The sequence below is a fragment of the Branchiostoma floridae genome, chromosome 12 (genome assembly GCF_000003815.2).
Source record: "Branchiostoma floridae strain S238N-H82 chromosome 12, Bfl_VNyyK, whole genome shotgun sequence".
NCBI lineage: Eukaryota > Metazoa > Chordata > Leptocardii > Amphioxiformes > Branchiostomatidae > Branchiostoma > Branchiostoma floridae.
The window spans coordinates 2,714,920-2,736,419 of NC_049990.1; the positions used below are offsets into that span (position 1 = coordinate 2,714,920).

The following is a 21,500-nucleotide window of genomic DNA, read 5'->3' on the forward strand; positions in this document are numbered from 1 at the left end:
AATGTCCTAGTCTCGTGAGATCGCGAGTCTAGCTTCGAGACATGCCGTGTGAATGTGTGACTCTGTGTGTGTGTCCAGGGTCCGGGGGTGTACTTGCGTGGAGGTATGGGTTTTACGTGTTTTCAAGGTTCACTGATCGACGGATATTCTTAAATTGTGTTGTACAGGTATTTATGATGTCTACTTGCAGCTAACCTATATACCCTATACAACCTTTATAACTGTAAAAAAAAGGAGAAAATATAGAGACAACAAAAAAACAAGAATCACCAAAAATAGTTACTCAAGCAACTGGATATGATTTTGAAACGTTCGCCCGTTTCAAAACCATATCCAGTTGCTTGAGTAACTGTTTTTGGCGTATCTTATTACCTGGATGTCTAACCTACATCGACGTAAAAACAAAAATCAGTTATTAGCATGAAAGTTCATCTATGTTGGTATATACACACTGGAATTAAATTATATAGGGACTTACCCCTCTAAATTTTCGGACGCACTTCGTCCAAAGAATCATTTATCTTTGGTGTTTAACTCCTCACAGAAAATAACTACCTAGAAAATGGGGAAGGAGCCGGATTCTACACCATATGGGAAGTCCACTTGAATTCCGCCAACTCCGCCACAGCCTAAGGTACTCTTTTATCTTTATAATTACAGTTATAGTGTAATACTGCACATAAATTACACGCTATTCGTCTGGTAACGATGCGGGCAACCACAGCATACCCCAACATTAGTCCATTGCCTGCATTTTTCTAGCCCCCTTCACCGGCCTCCTTGTGGGCAGTTGGGGGGTGGAGGGGTTGGCGCCTATGCTTCAATTTTCTAAAGACTGTCTTGCTGTAAAACGAATAACACCACAACAATTCTGCAAGGCTACAATAGTGCTATACATAGGGAAAAAACTGATAGGTTTCCTTAAATTACATTATACATACATGAAAACTGATTCATACTCTATTGAGTTGAAGCATTATAATAATGCATTTCATTGTTGCTCAATCGTCTATATGTTACTCAATTATCTATATGCCGCAGGTATAGATTTAGACCCATAACATCATTTTTCCTTCTTTTTTTTTTCCGAACAGAAAAACCATCTGGCTACCCGACTGCAGATACCACCATCAGAAAGGCATGAATAGATTAAAACAATGAATATGAACTACAAAGCTTGGATGGTATTAGTCTGCTTTTTTGTGTTCTCTACCTGCTTTTGTCTTAGACCTAAGTGTAACATAGCTCTGTCGATGAAACGGAACAGTTACCTTCCCCTGCTTTGTGGGACACGTTGCAATTTGCCTGCATAATGGCAGAGGTCGCACCAGTCCTTCGCGAAACGTTTCAACAGGTCAGAGTTCAAACTACGTGTACGTCGATTCACAAAAAGCACACGCATGTAGGATCTCCATGATTAAAGCCATCTCCTCCCCCCCCCCCTCTGGTTTCAATCTTAGATGGTTGGCCATTGCTATACAGTCAAACCTGCACCAGTGACCACCTTTACATAAGGAACACCTGACCATTGATATACAGTCCAACTTGTTCTAGTGACCACCTTTACATAAGGACCACCCGGCCATTTATTTGGTCAAACATGTCAAGTGACCACCTCTACATAAGGACCACCTTGTCATTATTTGGTCAAACTTGTACCAGTGACCACCTCTACATGAAGGCAACCTTTTTATTGTAATATAGTTAAACTTGTACAAATTACCACTTCTGCATAATAAACATTTTGTGGCCACTTTATGGTGGCTCTTTAGATTTTTTACCAAATACTGAATTATTCCAAAGACGACGAGTTGCTGTCAAATTTGCTCACTCCAAGTTGTACAATGTGCGGAACAAAAATATAAGAGCTTACTTAAAAAAAAAAACTGTGTCCCCTCCCTCACTCCCAAAATGCAATCTTCTAACAGCAAAAAAACAGATGAACTATATTTGATATGAAAAAACGATGAGGGAAATGCGATGATGGAAAAAAGAGGTACACACGGGCAGACTCTCTGTCTGTGTGTGTGTGTGTGTGTGTGTGTGTGTGAGAGAGAGAGAGAGTGAGTGTGTGTGTGTGTCCACTTTGCCAATTTCCCCTAATTATCACATTTTTATATGAATATCCGTTAATACCATTTATTTGCCATGCATGTTTGTTATGTATTTTTACTCCTCTCCCCCGGCTTCGCCGATTGTGCAAATAAAGTACAATGTTCAGGGCACAACTAATTTTAGCAATCATATCAGTATTTTGCTGAGTTAAGCGGAACAGGAACAAACAAAAAAGGCCTTCGCTGAGTTGGGGCGGGCCGCCGGCAGGCTAATATTTACATATCCTGAGGCCCTCTCTCTTTCCCGGCCTTCACCCACATATAAAATGAGTTCTGAGACCTCATACCTTTGTCAAATTATGTCATCCGTTACAGCCCAGAAATATTTATTTCACATACAAAAAAAAAATTAAGAGTTCCCATGTCAACACTTTTCTGGCAAGGGAATTTCGGCACCTTCGGTTAGTGACCCATATTCATGGTTAGCGTTGGTGGTCAACCTTAATATATAGCATTATAAAGGTATAGATAATCTTTCCACTGATGTTCTAACAGTACTAAAATCAAGCCTTTCTTTTTATCAAAATACAGCCTTCCTGACTTGGTATTTGCATTTTTAAGAAACTTTCTACAAACAATCACAAATAGATTAGGATATATACTAAAACAAATCGAGACTAATTCAACGAATTAGAGTATAGCCCAACAATTTGAAGGATATATACTCCACTTGAAGGAGTATACTCTACATGAAGTATGTGCACATAACACCAAAAAAATCCTGAAATCACAAACGATGAGAACCACATCCTGGAAAAAAAAAAAGAAACCTGAAAAATATGCACTGTGTTGATCAATTTTTCACATACGAATTCGAAAACATGGCTACCTTTTTTTGTTAAATCATATAAATGCGTGTTCCTTTACAAGCATTCCTCCCTATTTTTTGTTAATTTCATGTTGCAGATATGTACGTTAATGTCATGTTTCAGACGTGTATTTGGAGCCCTGATGTAGCTAACATCTTATCCCTACAGCCGAATTGAGTTGGAGCTCCGCTGCTTTTCATCGGTTAAAGAGCCAAATGAATGCGGAAATAAAATTTCACTTGCACTAGCAATGCACTTAATAAATTGCTTCAATAAACTTAATCTCCTTTTCTGTGCTTTTTTTAAATTTTGTCTCGCACTTTGTCTTAGTTTTATTCCAGTCTAACATACATGTATGTACAAGAAACAGAAGCGTCTCATTGGCTTGTTGCAATTTGCCTAAACATTGGCAGGGGGCGCAACTACGTTTATCCAGTGCGAAACCGCCTGAACAGGTCAGAGTTCAATTTAGAGTACCTCTCATTGCAACAGGCAGGGGTCTTCGTACTTGGACACAAACAATGCTGTACATATATGGAAAATGAGTGGAAAAAAACTACAGACAGACTTGAACAAGTGACCACTTCTACTTGAGGACCATCTGGCCATTCTTATAAAGTCAAACTGTGACCACCTCTACATAAGGACCACCTGGCCATTGATATACAGCCAACCCTCTACTACTGACCACTTCTACATAAAGACCACCTGACCATTATCATATACGGTCAAACCTGCACTAGTGACCACTTCTACATAAGGACCACCTGGCCATTGAACTACAGTCGAACCTGTACTACTGGCCACCAAGTGATAGCTAAAATACACATGGCATCATTTTATGGCGTCATTTTGACGTCGTTGTGGTAGCTTTTAACAACAGAAGTCTTAGAAGACTTAGATATTAGCGGGTAAGAAACCCTTCATTGCTGACTTTTGTGTGATATTTTAGGTATAATGGGAATTCCCCGTTTAGCCATAAAATTTCAGAATGATATCAAAACGTCAGGAATTTTAAAACTTTACGAGCACATAAATTACTTTAGGGGGCCGAATGAGCCTACCTCACAACACAGGGTAATCCAAAAAAGCCTAGTCTGGACAGGGTTAACAGGTTGCGAAACATGTGGCCTTCGTATTACACATGTGCTGATACGTCAGTAACTAACCCACGGCCTTGGCTATCGGAACAATAAAGATACGTATGTTGCTTGTATACACATATGGCGATTATAATTAGCAGTTACGGAGATTATAATTAGACTGTATATTGACATGTATATCAATGTGTGTTTTAAACCTGTTCATCTTCCCATACGCCTTCTATATTAGGAAAACCTGTTGCTTGTATACCGTTCAGAGAACTACATATCGAGACGATCATATTGACATGAACATCACATCAATTTGTGTTGTAAACATGCTCATCCTCCTATCTTGTATATTAGGACCTAAAATCATAGGATCGATCACTTCAATCCAAAACCTTCTTGATCAAGACTGGTACTGAGTGTGGTAAGTTGTTTCCTTTTTTTACTTGGTTTAGAAACCTCCCTTCCTTCTGCTCTTCTTTTCCCTTGTGAGTTGTTCTTTGCATTTTTAATTGGTCTAGAAACAATACCCTGCCTATTGTCAGTCTCCTGAAGGAAAACTGAAAGTGTGTTGAAGAATGCGATCTGTTCTTGTATTTATTTCATATGTTGTATCTACGTATACTACTAATGTGAAGGAAACACTGTACAAAATTGCAATCAAGCCTTTGGGCTGCAAACTTCTTAAAAAATGTAATAAACCATGATGGCGTTTTCCCCTCAATTTGCTGTTGTAAACCAGTATGACAAACTTACTGAGCTCGTGCGATCTACTTGTCATTGATGGTTACATTACTGTCTCTCACTGCTTCATTTTAAATTTTAAGGACGCTAACTCTATGTTATAACAGGGACATCTGTTTCGTATTTTTCTTTTCATTGTGGTCTTAGGATGACAAGAATTATAGACGCTGACGGTTACTTTTTAGGTTTGTAATGTCTGTATGTTTTACTCTAACCATGTTTCGTGATGGTCACTTTTCAGCTGTTTGAATCAACCATGACTCCCTTCCTTCTGCTGTTTGTTGCCCTGGCAACTGCGTCTCCAATGAGAAGGTACGTGCTGAAAAATCATCTTAATTCCTTACCATTTTCTGTTTTAATTGATACTGCTTAGCCCCTATAATAGGGATTACGAGCAATTAATGTATTTACCTGTCTTTTTTGACATTTGCTACCATATACGGCACATGAATCTAAATTTGCCAAATGGCATAAAGCCGCTCCTCGCTTGCTGCTTGATACATCACTTGATTAATCATTCACAAGCAACAACTACTGTATCATGGAAGCCGGTCGCAAGGGTTCGCTGCAAGCAGCTTGTCAACGACCTTCAGAGGTAGCACGTTTCAGTTGCGTCCTTGTGAAACCTTCATACGTAAGACTGGGGTCCCGTGCTCAAGGAGGTGCCTCGACCACGTTGAACAGCCCCATTACTCATAATTTGGGTAACATGCATTGGCATAATACCGGTAGTAAGACTTATACCAGTAGATTAAAAATACTGGAACTTAAAGAGATCTACACATGCAACAATAGTTATTTCTGAGCTGTGCACACTTCAGACATCTAAGTGTCCAATACACCATTTACAAAGCATCGATAACAATGCATTCGAAGACAACAAGGCCAAAAGTTTTCAGTATACTTTTTTTTTAAATTTCGGGGTAGGCAGCTCGTCGTGGGACGAACACACTATCACATTCATTGCCAAATTTATATAGATCATAATTACACATGCTCACGGCACAAGACGAACATGATTCAACAACAATCTTGAATTTCTGTTGGTGACCTTGCTACAATCATGTAAAAGTGTGAAGAACCGTTGCATAATAGCCCGGATCTACGACTGAATGGGCAAAATTGAACGTACGCAGCCATTTTCCCGCCATTTTTATATCTACGCTAGCAGTGAAGTGTTACGTCATAGCGGTTGTGACGGACAGAAGTTAAATGAAAATTCTTGACAGTATACGTCCGTTTTCTCATGACATTTTGTATGCTCATGCAGGTTTATGTTTTATGCATTTACTGACAGAAAAGGAAGGAACATCAGAGGATGTATAAATGTACATAGCGGCAGTTAATTGTGCCGTGTTTCTTCCTACCGGTATTTTGTACCCCCTCCCAACCACGCGCCCGTTCGCCGTGTAATTCCGCGGCGTGTTACAATTACAATATTACGCTTTTAGCAGGACAAGAGTGGCAGAAAAGTTACACAGAAGAAGTGGCAAGGGTAACCTATAACAGCAACATGTAACTGGAGAAAATGATGCGTTGACAATTTGTCAAATCAGTATGGCTAGAGAAATCGTCGTAAACGTACCGGTATTATGATAATAGATGTTACCTACTGGCTGGCAAAATACACCTGGTGATTATTATTTTCTTACCGTTTCTGCATGTATCCGCAGGCAGACCATGGGACTTGATGCCGACATGGACGGTATGATCTCCTATGCTGAGGTCTCCTCCGTCATGTCCCTGCACGAGGCTCTCATCGCCCTGGACAGAGACGGTAAACAATATACAGCTTATATCAACAGTTTCTCAGTTAAAGGAGTATTACACTGCAGAAAATCACACTGCAGAAGGGAGTGTTATTTTCCAATAGAAGATGTATCAATGAATATATAATCAGCCGACCTTTGGTGGAATTCACAAAACTCATGCCGACCCCATGCCAACGGACGATTAATTATTGATTCTTTGTAACTACCTACCTACCTACCTAGTCCCTTGATCTCCAGGTGGCTTGGGTAGCCATGAAGATAGAGAGAGTTGTCTCCAGGCTCATCTTTCCCTTGCCAGGGTTAGCCTTTCTGCAGACTGAAGGAGGTCCATTCTGTGATGTTGCCCTGCCAAGCTTCCCGTTTTTGTTGGAATTGACCTTATTGCCCTTTAAGTACAGGCGACGGCTTCATCTACCTGCCGCAGATCATCGAGCTGTGGGGAACCGGAGACAAGTTTTACGAGCTGAACACCGACGGCGACGATCATCTCACCTTCAGGGAGATTGAGAACGGGATGACTCTGCAGGACTTTTACGAGCAGTTCGACTTCAACGGTAAGTTTAACTCTCAATTACCTTGTTTAGTTTTTATCTGATTGTACAGAACATAAAAAACATGATACATATGAAATACAATCTTCAGCCTAGACTCAACACAACATAATAATGGCGATGGTGATATATTTGTAGCCTTCAATACAAAATTGCAAGCACGCACCATCGACGTTAATTGGGTATCCCTCTGTACTATAGTCAGATCTATACTAGATTAAGCCTGACTTGCCTATGTAGTTTTCGTCTAATAGTTTTCATTACAAACAACACACAAACATGCATACGTTGTGTCGATGAAGCTTAGGCATCCAGGTAATAATCTACGCCAAATGCTCAAGCAACTGGGTATAATTCTGGAAACGGCCTAGTGTTTCCGTTAGCATCCACTAAAACTATGAATTTGATCCATGCAAAGGAAGAGAGACAAATTTTGATACAACCTGGTTACTATCAATTTCCTCCAACAGTGACTGTTTTAAAGGTAGAGTACGCACCTCCAAATTTTCGATGTCTGACAGCACATCTTGGCCACGGAGAATGGCCTAGTCTCGATCTCGCGAGAGAGAACGAGACTAGACCAGGCTTGCGTAGATCATCTGGCCCCTCCATCGAAAATTTGGAGGTACGTACTCTACCTTTAAAACAGTCACTGTTGGAAGAAAATTGATAGTAACTGTATGCATACGTGACTAATGAACCTCTACAATGATACAATCTGATCTTTGTATCTTAAGGTGACGGGATGCTGGACGTTGCGGAAGGTTACCAGATGAACTTCATCTACGACACCCTCAACGCTGTGGTGACGGTCGACCCCCTGGACGCCAACGGAGACGGAAAACTGTCCAAGCAGGAAGTGCTGGGCGCCATGACTTATGACGAGGTTATCAGTGCCATGGATGCTGACGGTAAGACAAACTTACACATTGCATTCTTCTCGCAGGTCAACCTATTTGATTTCTTGGATATTCTGCATTTTTAGAGACACGGAGGGAGAGAGAGAGAGTAAGAGAGAGAGAGAGAAAGAAAGACAGAAAGAGAGAGCACACATAAACACTCTCTCTCTCTATCAGTGTCTGTCTGTGTAAAACTATATGCTTGTGTGTGTCCCACGAACGCAAGGATATTACTGATGTGAATGACATTGTGGTCCTGTGGTTTGGCTGTTAATTCAGAACCTTAAGGCCTCCAGCAAGGTCTAAACTGGTCTCTTGAAAAATAAAGCACTTTTACTGAAGAGAGGTCAAACTAAGTCTGAAGCTGGGACGTTAAGTATGAAACGATTAGGAGACCTTTGGGGTGTGAGTGGATCAAATGAATCTGTCTGGATGTAGTCCAGTACAAACCTGGGGTGTGAAGGTGGTTTACCGGGTATGCAAAACAAACAAAACAAAGAAAAAGTTAAGCCGGTATGGGGACAACACTAGTGCGTCACGAGGTTGTAGTTATGCGATAATGCGACAAACAAACAGCATAAAAGTTGTGTTTTTTTGTCGAAACTCATGATGCGTTTTTCCTTGCAGGCAATGGACTCATGACCCCCGAAGAGTTGATGGTGCTGATGGGTAACATTACCGCCGACTACGTGGCTGCCCAGGACGACAACAACGACGGTGTGGTTGGCATTGGCGAGGCTCACCACCACCAAATGAGGCTACGTGTCATCTTCGACCTTCTCGATCTTGACAGTACGCTACACATATTGTTTTTGCTGTGTTTCTTCTTCATATCGTATCCAGGGAATACTCACTTCCAACGTTTGGGAGTCTATCAGACACCATCATCAGGGTATAATGACACCATCATCATGAAAAGAGACGAGGGGGGGGGGATATAAGCTGAGCCACGTTTGGGACGGTATTCTTGCTGCTGCAGCGCCTACATCGGCTATAAGTAGCAGCAAGAAGTAGAATTAGTCATTCTACCCTGATGATGGTGTCTGATAGACACCGAAACGTTGGAAGTTAGAATTCCCTGATTGTGCCTAAGGATATTTTGCTATATGAATAATAGCCAACCTGATTAAGTTATATCGGATGTGTTTCTTCTTTTTCTATAAACAAATAAGGTCAACAACCTGGACCAGACAACTGTCACCATGGTTACCGGTAAAGTAGCAGGTACCTTGTGGTGTTCGGTTACATGGTGTAGCAAATGGCTTAGTATATACAGAGCCAGAGGAGCTCGGGTCACTAAAGAAATTCAAATTTAGAAAGAAACATAACAGTTGCCAGTGTTAGACTACAACATGTAAAGGTAAAAATTACATCAGATGTTACCTTTCTAGTAGCATTTTATGTTCTTGAAATTTCAACAAGGAATACAGATGAATGTTATTGCACGACATTTGTCCATGGTACAAATGTATGGCAACGACGATTACACAATGTACAAAATAGGTCTATACAATAAGACTTAACATCCTAATCAACATAACAAGAGGGGCTAACACAAGTCTTTGATATAGTGTTACAATCGAGTTGGGCTAATCATAAGTTTCATTATTCTTTCTAATAGCAAAGCAGTCTTTGATATATTTGCATCTTTGCATTATGGGAGTTGTGGCATCTAAAGATATATACAAATCTACAAAATGGCGGCGTCGTGTGTGGCGTAACTGGTTGTTTAACTGTTCGCAGAGAGTGGCTACCTTGAGGATGACGAAAGTGCCGGCGTCTACATGATCTGGGACACCATTCTCCTGATGAACAACGCTATGGTCGAGCCCAACATGCCTTAAGGTATCTGTTTTAGGCATAACTGTTGATACCTTGTCCTGCTTACTCTCCAAGCAGAGGTTAGGCTCTGGCTGTTTTTTTAAACGGTTTTTTAGTCGTTTTTATCAGGCTTTCTATTTTGTCATTTTTCTTGAAGTACGCCAGTCAAACGGTTAGGTTTTGACACAGCAAGATATAAAAGAAATAGAAAGCCCGATAAAAAACGACTAAAAAACGTTTAAATAAACAGCCGGAGCCTAACCTCTGCTTGGAGAGTAGACCTGCTGAGCCCGTTTGTATACGGGATGGGCAAATTTAACCCTTGTCATGCTAAGCTGTATTGTTATGTGTTTGGGGTATTTCTCATGTAAAAGTTGTATATCACTGCAAAGCCCATCGAATAGGGGAGTGAATCTGCCGCAACAACAAAGAACGGGTCAAGTTTTACTGATCTGATGAAGCCAACAGCTCTGGGGGTGAAATCGACCAAAACATAGCCAGCAAGACAACGTTTTACAGGATGTTAGCAAAAAATAAGTGTAATTAATAGGATGCGCAAATATCAAAAATGGGCTCTCAAATCTTGTGTTAAAAAACACAGTAATGGCTCACTTGGTAACATGTGGTTCTGTTAGTTTTACAGTGGCCTCAAGTTGTCATATCTCTATAAATATTGTATATCTTATGAAAACCACTCATTGTCATCTTTTGAAATAATTAATATCTATTGACTGGATGATAAAAAAACATGTTCCTATCAATATTCAGAATCTCAACAAGAGTATGATACATAGGGATTCTATAAATGTGAAAAAACTAATTACTGCTAACTTGTTTAAATCATATGACAACTCGTAAGTTTACAAAAAATCCTTGTTTCTCCGTTTCTATTGCAGGAGTTTATTAGTTGCGGTTAGGTATTTTGACCCATTCGTTTGTTGACATTTCCTATCCATATTCCCTACAGCCGATCCGTGTGGGACTGTACTGAAGACTTCATCAATGGAAAGGCAGAAATGACTGCGGAAATAGAACCTTTCAATGCGCACAATGGAAATAAAATGCTGCTATGAAGTTGATACTCATTTCTGTTCTTTTTCTATTGTCCTGGGTTTTATTCCATACTAACGAGAATGGGTAATGAGAGAGAGAAAGAGAGACAGACAGAGACAGGCAGAGAGACAGACAGACAGACAGACAAACAGATTAATAATTGGATGAATAGAAAGATACTATGATGATTGATATATAGAAATAGAGAGAGTAGAGAGAGAAAGATAGAGGGAGACAGATATATATATATATATATATATATATATATATATATATATATATATATATAGGAGACAGAGCAAAAACAACATGTGCACCTCCCGTGAAGGTATAGATGATAAATGTACGAGACATCGGCATCTGTGGCAGTGGGAACATGTGCCCCTGATATTCAGCACGTATTGATACGTCAATGAACGTCCTTCGCGATATCAGGATGACATTGCAGTGTATATTGTTTCCTTCACGTGCACGTCATGAATTATTTTTAGAACTTGACGTCCATATCAAATCATCGTTTACACCTGGTCGTCTTCTCATGCAACGGGTATATTAGGACTTCAAACCAGTTAGGATAATTAGAACACAAAACTTTCAAGACGTGAAGACACTGTCAGGTAAGTGTGGTAAAGCTAAGTGCACAACCCGCCGTGCGTGAAAATACGTGCTGTCTACGAGCCAAAACGTGGGCAATCTTTTGGGATCCGTAAGTGGTAAGTACCGCCTCCGTACGAACTCGTGGGGAATTTGACGGATTTTGGACTACGCAGACACGCCGAAGAACTTTACGTGCAGGCAAAACTTTGTGTTGCCGTGTTGACGTACTCCCTCACTGCTCTTGCCAGTCGTTCCCCACGTTCTCAGAAATACGCGGCGGACGTGGCCTCCCAAAAAAATTTACGGACAAATTGCACGTACGGCGGGTTGTACCCTTAGCTTAGGGTAGTCATACTCCTCCTTCAATGTTTGTGAAGTAGGATTTTTCTTTGGTCAGGCTACGATGGATCGTTTCATCAATTTTTTCTCACTTTTCCCTTCAAACTTGCCTTTGCAAACCTAACCTGGTCCATACGTCTACTTTACATCGATCGTTACCCCACTGTGTTTCTCTTCTACATTTGGCGGACGTTGATGTTCTACACTATGACAGGATAGACAGCGTTACATTTTCATGTTTTTCTTTTTTTTTCATGTGTCAGTCTTAGTCACCGGCAGGATTGGAAATGTTTTAAGACAGGTTAGTTTTCAGACTACTCTAATAATTGTTTATGATGATCACTTTTCAGATCTTTGCATCAACCATGACTCCCTTCCTTCTACTGTTCGCTGCCCTGGTCTTTCCCTTTCCCCTGGCATCAGCGTCTCCGGTGAAGAGGTACGTGCCGAAAAATTCACCTTACTTCATTACTACTATCTGTTTTAATTCATTCGTCTTTTCGTCATACTGCTTAGCCCATAAAACAATGATTACGAGCAATTTGTTAATTTTTTTACCTTTACTTTTAAGTTCGCTACAAAATACGGTAACATGTTACTGTAGATTGTACAAGAATCTAAATTGGCCAAATGACACAAAGCCGCGCTTCGCTGGCTGCTTAACCTTGCACTTTACAACCCACTAATCACCCACAACTAAGAACTACTGAATCCTGAAAGACGATAAGAAATGTGACGGAGGCGGGCCACAATTGTTTACATTGTCGCAAGTGTTCGCAGCTGTAGTGTGTTAGCAACTCTCAGAGACAGTACGTTTCGGTCACGTCCTTGTTAAACCATTCTACAACTAATTGTCGCTGTAGTAAGACGAACGCACGAACTAACGAAAATGTAGAGAAACCAGGCGTTTTCTTACCGACTTTGCATGTATACGCAGGCAGACAACAGGCGTAGATGCTGACGGTGACGGCCTGCTCTCCTATGCTGAGGTGTCCGCCGCAATGACACTACACGAGGCACTTGTCGTCCTGGACAGAGATGGTAAATAAAATGCAGCTCATATCAACAGTTAATTTCGAATTATGTGTAGTGTTTGCAACATACTGGGGTTCCTAAATGATGTTTCATCATAGCTTACTATAGTGACAACAAGGTATTGATTGAAGTCATTTGATATTGCACCTGGAAGAGTCAGAAGTACTTAGTAGCTAACATGGTAGAGCTTAGATAAAACAGTTTTTACAGTCCTGACACATTGGTTATAAGACCTTTTCGTGACGACAATTGTTGAAACATTTTTGTTAAACAAATATTGAAACGGTTTTGTGACGAGAATAGTTGAAACAGTTGCGAATGCATCGTGCAAAGTTCAACACGATTGTGATAGAATATATTGTTTGGTCGCCAAAGATCTGGAAAGTAGTTTTCTATTACAGACAGTAACTCTTTCCGCTCTTCCATATTGTTTTGTTTCACGTGTTTTAGTTTAAGATAAGTTTACATGGTCTTCCCAGTTTTTGCTAAGCTCAATGCAACCAGATGTACTCTAAGAATAAACTTAAGTACCTATCTATTTTTATCTATCTATCTTTTAGTTTTACTGCTCGGCACTCACAGCCAGTTTTGCCCAACTAGCCTGGGCTAGAACTGCTGAAAAAAACAGAGACAAAAGTACAGGACACTTATCAATGTTTTTTAAGTATCTAGGTAATAATTTAAATATTTGATTTTTTTTAATTCTTTGTAATTAGCCTCCGATAAATGACTTTATTGCCCTTTACGTACAGGTGACGGCTTCATCTACCTGCCGCAGATCATCGAGCTGTGGGGAACCGGAGACAAGTTTTACGAACTGAACACCGACGGCGACGATCACCTCACCTTCAGGGAGATTGAGAACGGGATGACTCTGCAGGACTTTTACAACGAGTTCGACTTCAACGGTAAGTTTAAATTTAGATGTCAATTACTATCCCGGGCTTTCAACACCTTTCATGTTATGAGTTTGAAAACATTGTTATCTATGTTTCGCAAAAAAAAAACTCAAACGAAATTTTGTGAATTTCAGAAATAAAATGAGTGTTGAATAACACTATGGAAATAGATAACAATGTCATGTCTTTTATATATGTATAGTGGTGGCGCTAACATAAATGTGCCAACTTGAGTACGTATATCTACCGTACTGTGACTACGTCTGTCGCGTCTTTGAACATTGATGAAAAACGGTTTTATATCTGTTATATCTACAGGCGACGGGACTCTCGACGTTGCTGAAGCTTACCAGATCAACTACATCTACGACACGATCAACGCTCCAGTGACGGCCGTCGACCCCCTGGACTCGAACGGAGACGGACAACTGTCCAAGCTGGAAGTACTGAGCGCTATGACTTATGACGAGGTTTTGACTGCGGTTGACGCTGACGGTAAGATACAGTTAATATGTATTTTATTCTTCTTGTACGCTTAACCAATTTCTTGGGTGTTCTGCATTTCTTTAAGAGACACGGTGAGAGAAAAAGAGAAGTATCCTTTTTGAGGTGCGTAATTATTGGCCCTCCAGTATGAGTGATGCGGAAATCGTCGTCTGGAGCCTAAAGTCACCTATGTGCTAAAGCGACCATCCTGAAGCAGATGCCTAATTCCACAGAAAGCAGAAAACTTGTCGATGGGCGGGTGGGTGGGACGCTTCAGGCTCCAGACTTTGCCGGAGGGCCAGCACACAGAAGAATGATATATTCATGCGCGCATCTCTTATTTATAGGGGGAGTGACGTCATACTTTTCGGGCCAATCATTGTGCACCTCAAATAGTATCCTTTTTGAGGTGCGTAATTATTGGCCCTCCAGTATGAGTGATGCGGAAATCGTCGTCTTCCGCCTTTGCCATCTCTGGCTATTGAGCCCTTCCTTTTCCCTTTGAACCCCTTAACTTTGTACCTGTATCAGTATCTATACTTAGTATAGATATCTAGCTAACGTAACCGCCCTTCAGCGTAACGCATCAACGTGTCTGTGTCTGTATACATCAACGCGTTCGTATCTGGATCTATCTGGCTAATATAACATTCCTTTAGAAGAACGCTTGTCATCCGCTCCCTCTATACCTCTTTCACCACACCCTTTCTCATTATTCTCTCTCAACTCCCCATCTCTCATTTCCCCTCTCTCAACTCCCTTCTCTCATGTAACTCCTTTCTCATCTTACCTCTCACACTGCCTCTCCCTTGTACGGTACCCACTCTCAGACAACCCAACACTCATATATAGCCCACTCTCATTTTTTGCTGCACGACAAACAAAATGGAGGAAGCAACGCAAAATTGTTATCTCAAAACCGTTCCTCTACGATCACTCGAAGGAAGAACGATAAGGACACGGCCAAGCCCAGTTCTGAATTATCCGCGTTAGAGGTAAAACAAAACTATTTTTCCCTCGCATCGCAGGACCATTTGTCTTGAGCCTCGACTGTCTCTATGCCCAACGGCCCCCAGCCTTATCCAACCTCAACTTTCAAGCATCCGCTTGACGATGCTGATCCCCAACCTTTCAGAGGACGGAGACGCTCATATTTGCCACTCTTCCTGCTTAATAAACTCGACCCACCGAAGCAACAATATGGAAAGACACCAGGCTTGCACAAGTGGAGTGCAAAACTGTTACAAACGCCCACCGCGACCTGGGAGATGCATAATGCCCAAAAGTATTATTCTGAGTCCGGACGACCTCTCAACAGTTCAAACACGAAATTCTTTTTCCTTAATAGAGATAGCGGTAAGCCCAAGATGGAATCGAAAGACAAACATAGTGTTGCACATCATAGCTTCGATGTTGGGATCCGGTGTAAAATCTGTAAGGGTACTTGCAATTGTGTCGGCTGATTCAACTCAGTCAGTGAAGCGACAGCCAGAGATGATAAATCCGTCTAATACAATAGCGAAGTAACACCTTACGGTATCCAGCCTACGATTTCTTACAAGGTTTCCGACCTAGAAAAGTCCTCCCTTCTTTAATACCAGTCTGAGCCATTTTAGTCTTATTACCAAAATTGTATCAACCAAAAGAGTGTTCTAATCCATGTCTAGCTTGATGCTTCAATTATGGTACACGATCTCGGAGTGCAATACAGAGAAACGCCCCTAGGTGTCTCAAATCGAAAGCTAACAGGAGGAGCTCATGTGACCACTCCAGAGTCCCTGTCACACAGGCATATGTGGTGATAGGGAGTATACGTGCCTGGCAAAGGCGCATATCACAACATCTGATATCCTTGCGGTTCCACACTGGATTTCTTAGTCTACCAAATGCAGAGGCGGCCAAGAGCGATCCTTCTCTTTGCGTCGTTTTAGTACTATGTACAACACTTCCCAGGAAAACAAACTCAGATTTTCACAACTATTGTGACCTCTATGGAAAAGATTTCTTGAACTATTTACCCGAGATGACTTCTCACTTGCAGCATTTCCTTTTCGAGCCCCTTTTCTTACATGCGACTTCAAGCTCACTTGTCAAGAACTGCAATTTGCTGAATATTGTCGCTGAAAATGTAGCGTCATTATGCAAAGTCTCGGGCTGGGACGAAAATTAAGTACAGAGCAGAGTGGACTCATTCCTCAGCCAACCGCCATCTATCACACCACAGTCATCTCTCAGTAAGACATCTGGACCCGCATATCTCCAGTTTTAAAACACTTTTATTCAGTTATGCCAAACTGGTTACGAAATGTGAATAAAGAGACTCTTTTTACACAACCGATGCTTTATTCTCACCGACGTTTCGGCGACCGTCTGTTACCTTCTTCAGGGCAATTCTGACTGGTTCACATTGTACTGCAGGACAGGTGTCGCTGCTCACAGTTCAGATGCGGTCACAAACAAAAAGTATTTACATATGTACAAACAGCTTTGATGCACACATTTACAATGCGGTCCCAAACGTAAAGGAGTGTAATACATCCATAACACAATCAGTTGTCAATTAACGATGAATTGATGTAACGTTTTTTTTTTTTTTTTTTTTTCCTACTTCTTAAGAATATTGTCCCACACGTGGTTAAGGAATGTGTTTCTTGCGTACTGCCTAGAAAATTCGCACTTGTATACCTTCCAGTGTAATATGCCTTGCCCTTGGTACCTATTTAGTGCGACCGTCCTTATATAACAACACAATTTTGTGGATTCAATGCCTTCTCGATCTCATGGCGATATGATTTCTGGCTTGCGGTCTTCAAAACCTTTTACGGCGAAGTACGAGTACGTTTTCCTTCCTAAAACATCCACCGTGAGCTCCATATTCTTCTGCGGCACTTCCCTGTGCCTGCCTGGGTATTTCAATTTCGTAAACTCAGGGGGTTTTAAATTTGGTTGAGTTCAATGTGAAGACGCTGGTGCCACCTCTCTGTGTATGAACGGAACTGATCTGAACCGAGATCAATATCTTCCCGCGACACTCGCCGGTGCCTGCCCGGGTCTTACCAACTTCGTGAGCTCTACCCGCGACACTCGCCGGTGCCTGCCCGGGTCTTACCATGGCCATCTTCGTGAGCTCTACCCGCGACACTCGCCGGTGCCTGCCCGGGTCTTACCATGGCCATCTTCGTGAGCTCTACCCGCGACACTCGCCGGTGCCTGCCCGGGTCTTACCATCTTCGTGAGCTCTACCCGCGACACTCGCCGGTGCCTGCCCGGGCCTTACCATCTTCGTGAGCTCTACCCGCGACACTCGCCGGTGCCTGCCCGGGCCTTACCATCTTCGTGAGCTCTACCCGCGACACTCGCCGGTGCCTGCCCGGGCCTTACCATCTTCGTCGTTCGTGAGCTCTACCCGCGACACTCGCCGGTGCCTGCCCGGGCCTTACCATCTTCGTCGTTCGTGAGCTCTACCCGCGACACTCGCCGGTGCCTGCCCGGGCCTTACCATCTTCGTGAGCTCTACCCGCGGCACTCGCCGGTGCCTGCCCGGGCTGTACCGTCTTCATGAGCTGTCCTTTCCTTGTGGCACTCAAGTGTCCGGAATGGCGAGGAGGGTGAGGGGGCCTAAGAGAGGCTGACAGGCTGCTGTTCCTGCGCCACCACTTGCTGCTACATCTTTTGTCGTACCTGCCGCATCTGAAGATCCCTGAAGTCCGAAACTTCTTACAAGGGTCGTTACGGGTGGGGGAGAACGTCACGCGTGAACCAGCACGTCCCGGTTCCTGAGAACTATGCGGGAAACAAAACACAATTATCGATACCGCTGACGAAATTACACACAAAATCCAGCCGTAACAACATCCACACCATACGCACTCGACATCCCCCCGCCTAGCGCTCAAAGGTGGGCAAGCCACGATAACATGAACAGTCCTAGGCCATGCGTGCTCCCCGTACATACATGCTCAACAACCAAACGCTAAGCTTGGCAAAAATAGGCCACGCACACGACAATCACCTTACGTACGGGCAACACCCACGCAATCCAAAAAGTTAAACTTGACAAACGAAAACGTATAACAATAACATGTACGTAACAAAAACCACGCTCTAGAAACGCTGGCAGTCTGCATTACTACATCGCCCACGAGGGGGATGGCGGCGGGTTTCAATTCCTGAAAAGAAATCCAAAAATGGTAGCCAAAGTGAGTCCCGATGCCATGACAGTGCTATCCTAAAATCCTGCATAAAACCATACACACGAAAAAAAATATAAAGATTTAAAGAAAATGACAAGAAAAATGGCGAAGCTCTAGATCTGTAAAGGACCTCCGCACTGTATGGAGGCGTTCGTAGAATTCCCTGGTAGAGGATGGATGCAGATTGTGATTTCAGCCACGGCGATACTGTGAGAGTATCCATCTTGCTTCTTTGTTCGGGGTTTCAAACCACGTGTCTGCGTATCACTAGAATATACACAAAAATCAGAAAATGACAAGAAAATGGTGAACATCTCGGTCTGAAACTCTCCTCAATAACAGACAAAAGCCTCCCTTGCCTTCCAAGGTAGAGGATGGCAACGGATTCTATTATCCCACCACGGTGACTCAGAGGGTAGCCATGTTGCATCTCCTCGACAGCGACAGCCCTAGCATCCTGGTAACACTTTCATAAAACAAGAAAAACACACAGATAGCAAACTCCTAAACAGCACCACTAATCAGCGTCGTCAAAAGGTGGCCACAGCAAAATTCAACAGAGGATGCGATCGTATATACCAAAAACTGAAAAGAAACATTCTAAATATTAAAGGTAGCTCTCTCCCGTCGGACCTGCATACAACGTTTACAAAGCGTTCACAAAACACTCAGCAAACAGGCAACAGACAAAACGCGACAATGAAACTATGTGACAGTCAACCGGAAAAATTTGCAAAAACGTGAAGTTCTTCCGTACGGCAGAGACATGACTCTGCGAGCCCTGCAACAAGCCTAGACTACAGATATCAAACATGTCTCACCACAATACCATACCACAAAACGAACAAGTAAATCTCCAGACCGGGCTCAGATAATGATTTCCTGTGTTCGACCAAACCTTGCGTGGTACCGTGTATCTCTGATACAATACCCGGGAGAGTACGAGCTGCCGTCACGAGCTTGAGCTGCTGCACCGTATCGTGTAGTAGCGAGTCTCCCGCCGGCATTCTCGTGGCCTTTTCCCGGCAACGACGTGGCCTTTTCCCGGCAAGTTTTCTGCGCTGGGGCGATGAAGGACGTACGCTGCTAGCTTCAGACGAGCCGGAGGGCCAGCACACAGAAGAATGATATATTCATGCGCGCATCTCTTATTTATAGGGGGAGTGACGTCATACTTTTCGGGCCAATCATTGTGCACCTCAAATAGAGTATGTGTCTGTCTTTCTGTCTGTCTGTGTATGTTAGTATATATGTGTCGCACTGAAGCAGTGATATCAGTGGTATGAATGACATTGTGGTCTTGTGTTTGGCTGTTAATTCAGAACCTGAAGGCCCAGCAACGTCCAAACTGGTCTCTTGAAAAAGGGCACTTTAACTGAACTTAGGTCAAACTAATTGAGAACCCCTAGATGGGAAATCAAGGACGTTAGTGAGGACGTGTGGCGCAATCGGAAGGTTGGTCTCAGAGGTTCTGGGTTCGAATCCGCTGCCGTTGATGTGCCATTGATTTTGTGCCCTTGGGCACTTTACAAGACTTTCTTCACTTCGCTCAGGTGAAAATGAGTACCTAGCTTTGTACCATTGGAGTAAACGTCTCTATTAGATTTATTATCTCATGTAAAAATATCAGTAACTGTTCATATAATGCAAAGCTTGTAACTGGAATTAGTTCGATGATAAGTTGTTTACAGGACCTGGTAGTCTATGAGAAAGTATGGTAGAGCATGAAGGCTAGGTCAACTGTAAAAGACTTCTTGTTTGGGACATCTTTCCACAGCCGTCAGAAATTAAAGATAAACACATGGGGACTAATGGATATCAGTATTCAATATCGGACGAATCGTCTCCGGGCGAAAGATCCAAAAGTTGCCGGGCGAAACATCCATCGGGCGAAACGTCCTGTTACCGCTTTGGCTAGGGCCGTCCCTCGGATAGGACGTTAAATGGATGTCTCGTGTTCGGGAGAGAGCCACGCCTCGATGAAAGAACCAGCCGCATTTATCGAAAAAAGTGGAGGTCATTCATGGTGTGAGTGGACCAAGTAAATCTGTCTGGATATACAGTTTTTGTACTGTTCAGTACGGACATGTTGTGTTACGCCATAAGGTGGTTTACCGGGAACGAAAAACAAACAATAAACAAAACAAAAGCCGGTGTGTCACGAGGTTGTAGTGACGCGATGTGGCTATGCGGTTGTTCGCCGAACAAACAACATGAACTAAATTTTTTCTGTCAATGTTCACAATACCATCCCTATTCCTAGAAATCTACAAAATTATTCCAAGCTTTTCACACCTCAATGACCAACAAAAAACAGTCTTCTTGCTTAATTCGTCCAACCCAAAATATACGAAAATGCTGGACAGTTCATCTCCCATTGCATACGAAAAGAAGTCAAACCCCTCAGATAATTTAGATAGACATAGATTTGTAATAGATGACACGTTCATGCTCTGTATACCACTGTCTTACGTTGCAATTAGCCCACGGGCATGATCTTGCAAGTTATTATTACAGGTTTGCAAAGGAAAACCTGTACTGTTTTTGTTCGCAGAATCGGGCGCCGCCATTTTGTTTTGTGGTGTATGACGGGAAGGGTAGCGCCATTTGGATTTGAAGGATCAGTGTGCTGTATGAAGTGATGTGATGAGATGACTAGGAAATGTGATCTTGTGGTCTTGTTTATAACCTTTTTTGTTTTCTTGTAGAAAATCGTTACACATTTTTCCTTGCAGGCGATGGGCTCATGACCCGTGCTGAGCTGATGGTGCTGTTCGGTAACAAGACCGCCGACTTTATCACCGCCCAAGACGACAATCGCGACGGGTCGGTGAGCATTGGCGAGGCTCACCACCATCACATGAGACTGGACGGGGTCTTCGACATACTCGATCTCGACGGTACGTTATTACCCCCATTAAATATAATGGAGGCTATATTTGCACTAGCATTTGTTTACTTCATTACTGTATTCTATACTCTATCATTATTTTGATTATTATTGTATCCTCCTGCAAACTCGAAATTAGCCTTCTGGCATGAATTTGTAATAAAATTATTATCAATATATTTGTCCACTTACAGTTGTTTAACTGTT

General features: G+C 42.4%; 4 protein-coding genes across 8 annotated transcripts in view; 3 read left to right on the forward strand and 1 right to left on the reverse strand.

Annotated features, from left to right (window-relative positions):
- LOC118427373 overlaps positions 1–1,180 on the forward strand; it is a 5,462-nt gene extending 4,282 nt beyond the window's left edge. Inside the window, exons 7-8 of the mRNA XM_035837136.1 lie at positions 545–634; positions 1,095–1,180. Coding sequence (XP_035693029.1) covers positions 545–633 — 89 coding nt within the window. The 3' untranslated portion in view covers position 634; positions 1,095–1,180. The remainder of the gene's footprint in view (positions 1–544; positions 635–1,094) is intronic.
- Positions 1,181–6,425: 5,245 nt separating this feature from the next.
- Positions 6,426–9,824, forward strand: LOC118427984. Its single transcript, XM_035837950.1, has 5 exons — positions 6,426–6,535; positions 6,929–7,084; positions 7,819–7,992; positions 8,608–8,772; positions 9,724–9,824. Exons 1-5 carry the CDS (start codon positions 6,439–6,441, stop codon positions 9,822–9,824), a joined length of 693 nt encoding a protein of 230 aa, XP_035693843.1. The 5' UTR covers positions 6,426–6,438.
- Positions 9,825–12,155: 2,331 nt separating this feature from the next.
- On the forward strand, positions 12,156–21,495 carry LOC118427985 (calcium-binding protein LPS1-beta-like). The gene is made up of 6 exons (XM_035837951.1): positions 12,156–12,229; positions 12,728–12,831; positions 13,578–13,733; positions 14,043–14,219; positions 21,139–21,303; positions 21,488–21,495. Exons 1-6 carry the CDS (start codon positions 12,156–12,158, stop codon positions 21,493–21,495), a joined length of 684 nt encoding a protein of 227 aa, XP_035693844.1.
- LOC118427375 lies at positions 17,633–19,604 on the reverse strand. Of its 5 annotated transcripts, none has more exons than XR_004832507.1 (2): positions 19,335–19,604; positions 17,633–17,993 (listed from the first exon to the last, which is right to left on the reverse strand). XR_004832507.1 is itself a non-coding variant. In XM_035837139.1 (2 exons), the coding sequence occupies exons 1-2, from the start codon at positions 18,831–18,833 to the stop codon at positions 17,672–17,674; spliced, it is 393 nt and encodes a 130-aa protein (XP_035693032.1). In that variant the 5' UTR covers positions 18,834–19,160; the 3' UTR covers positions 17,633–17,671. The 5 variants fall into 5 exon arrangements, 1 of the variants encoding a protein (XP_035693032.1); XR_004832506.1 differs by having other exon boundaries at positions 19,302–19,604; XR_004832504.1 differs by lacking the exon at positions 19,335–19,604 and adding an exon at positions 18,534–19,160.
- Positions 21,496–21,500: the final 5 nt, after the last annotated feature.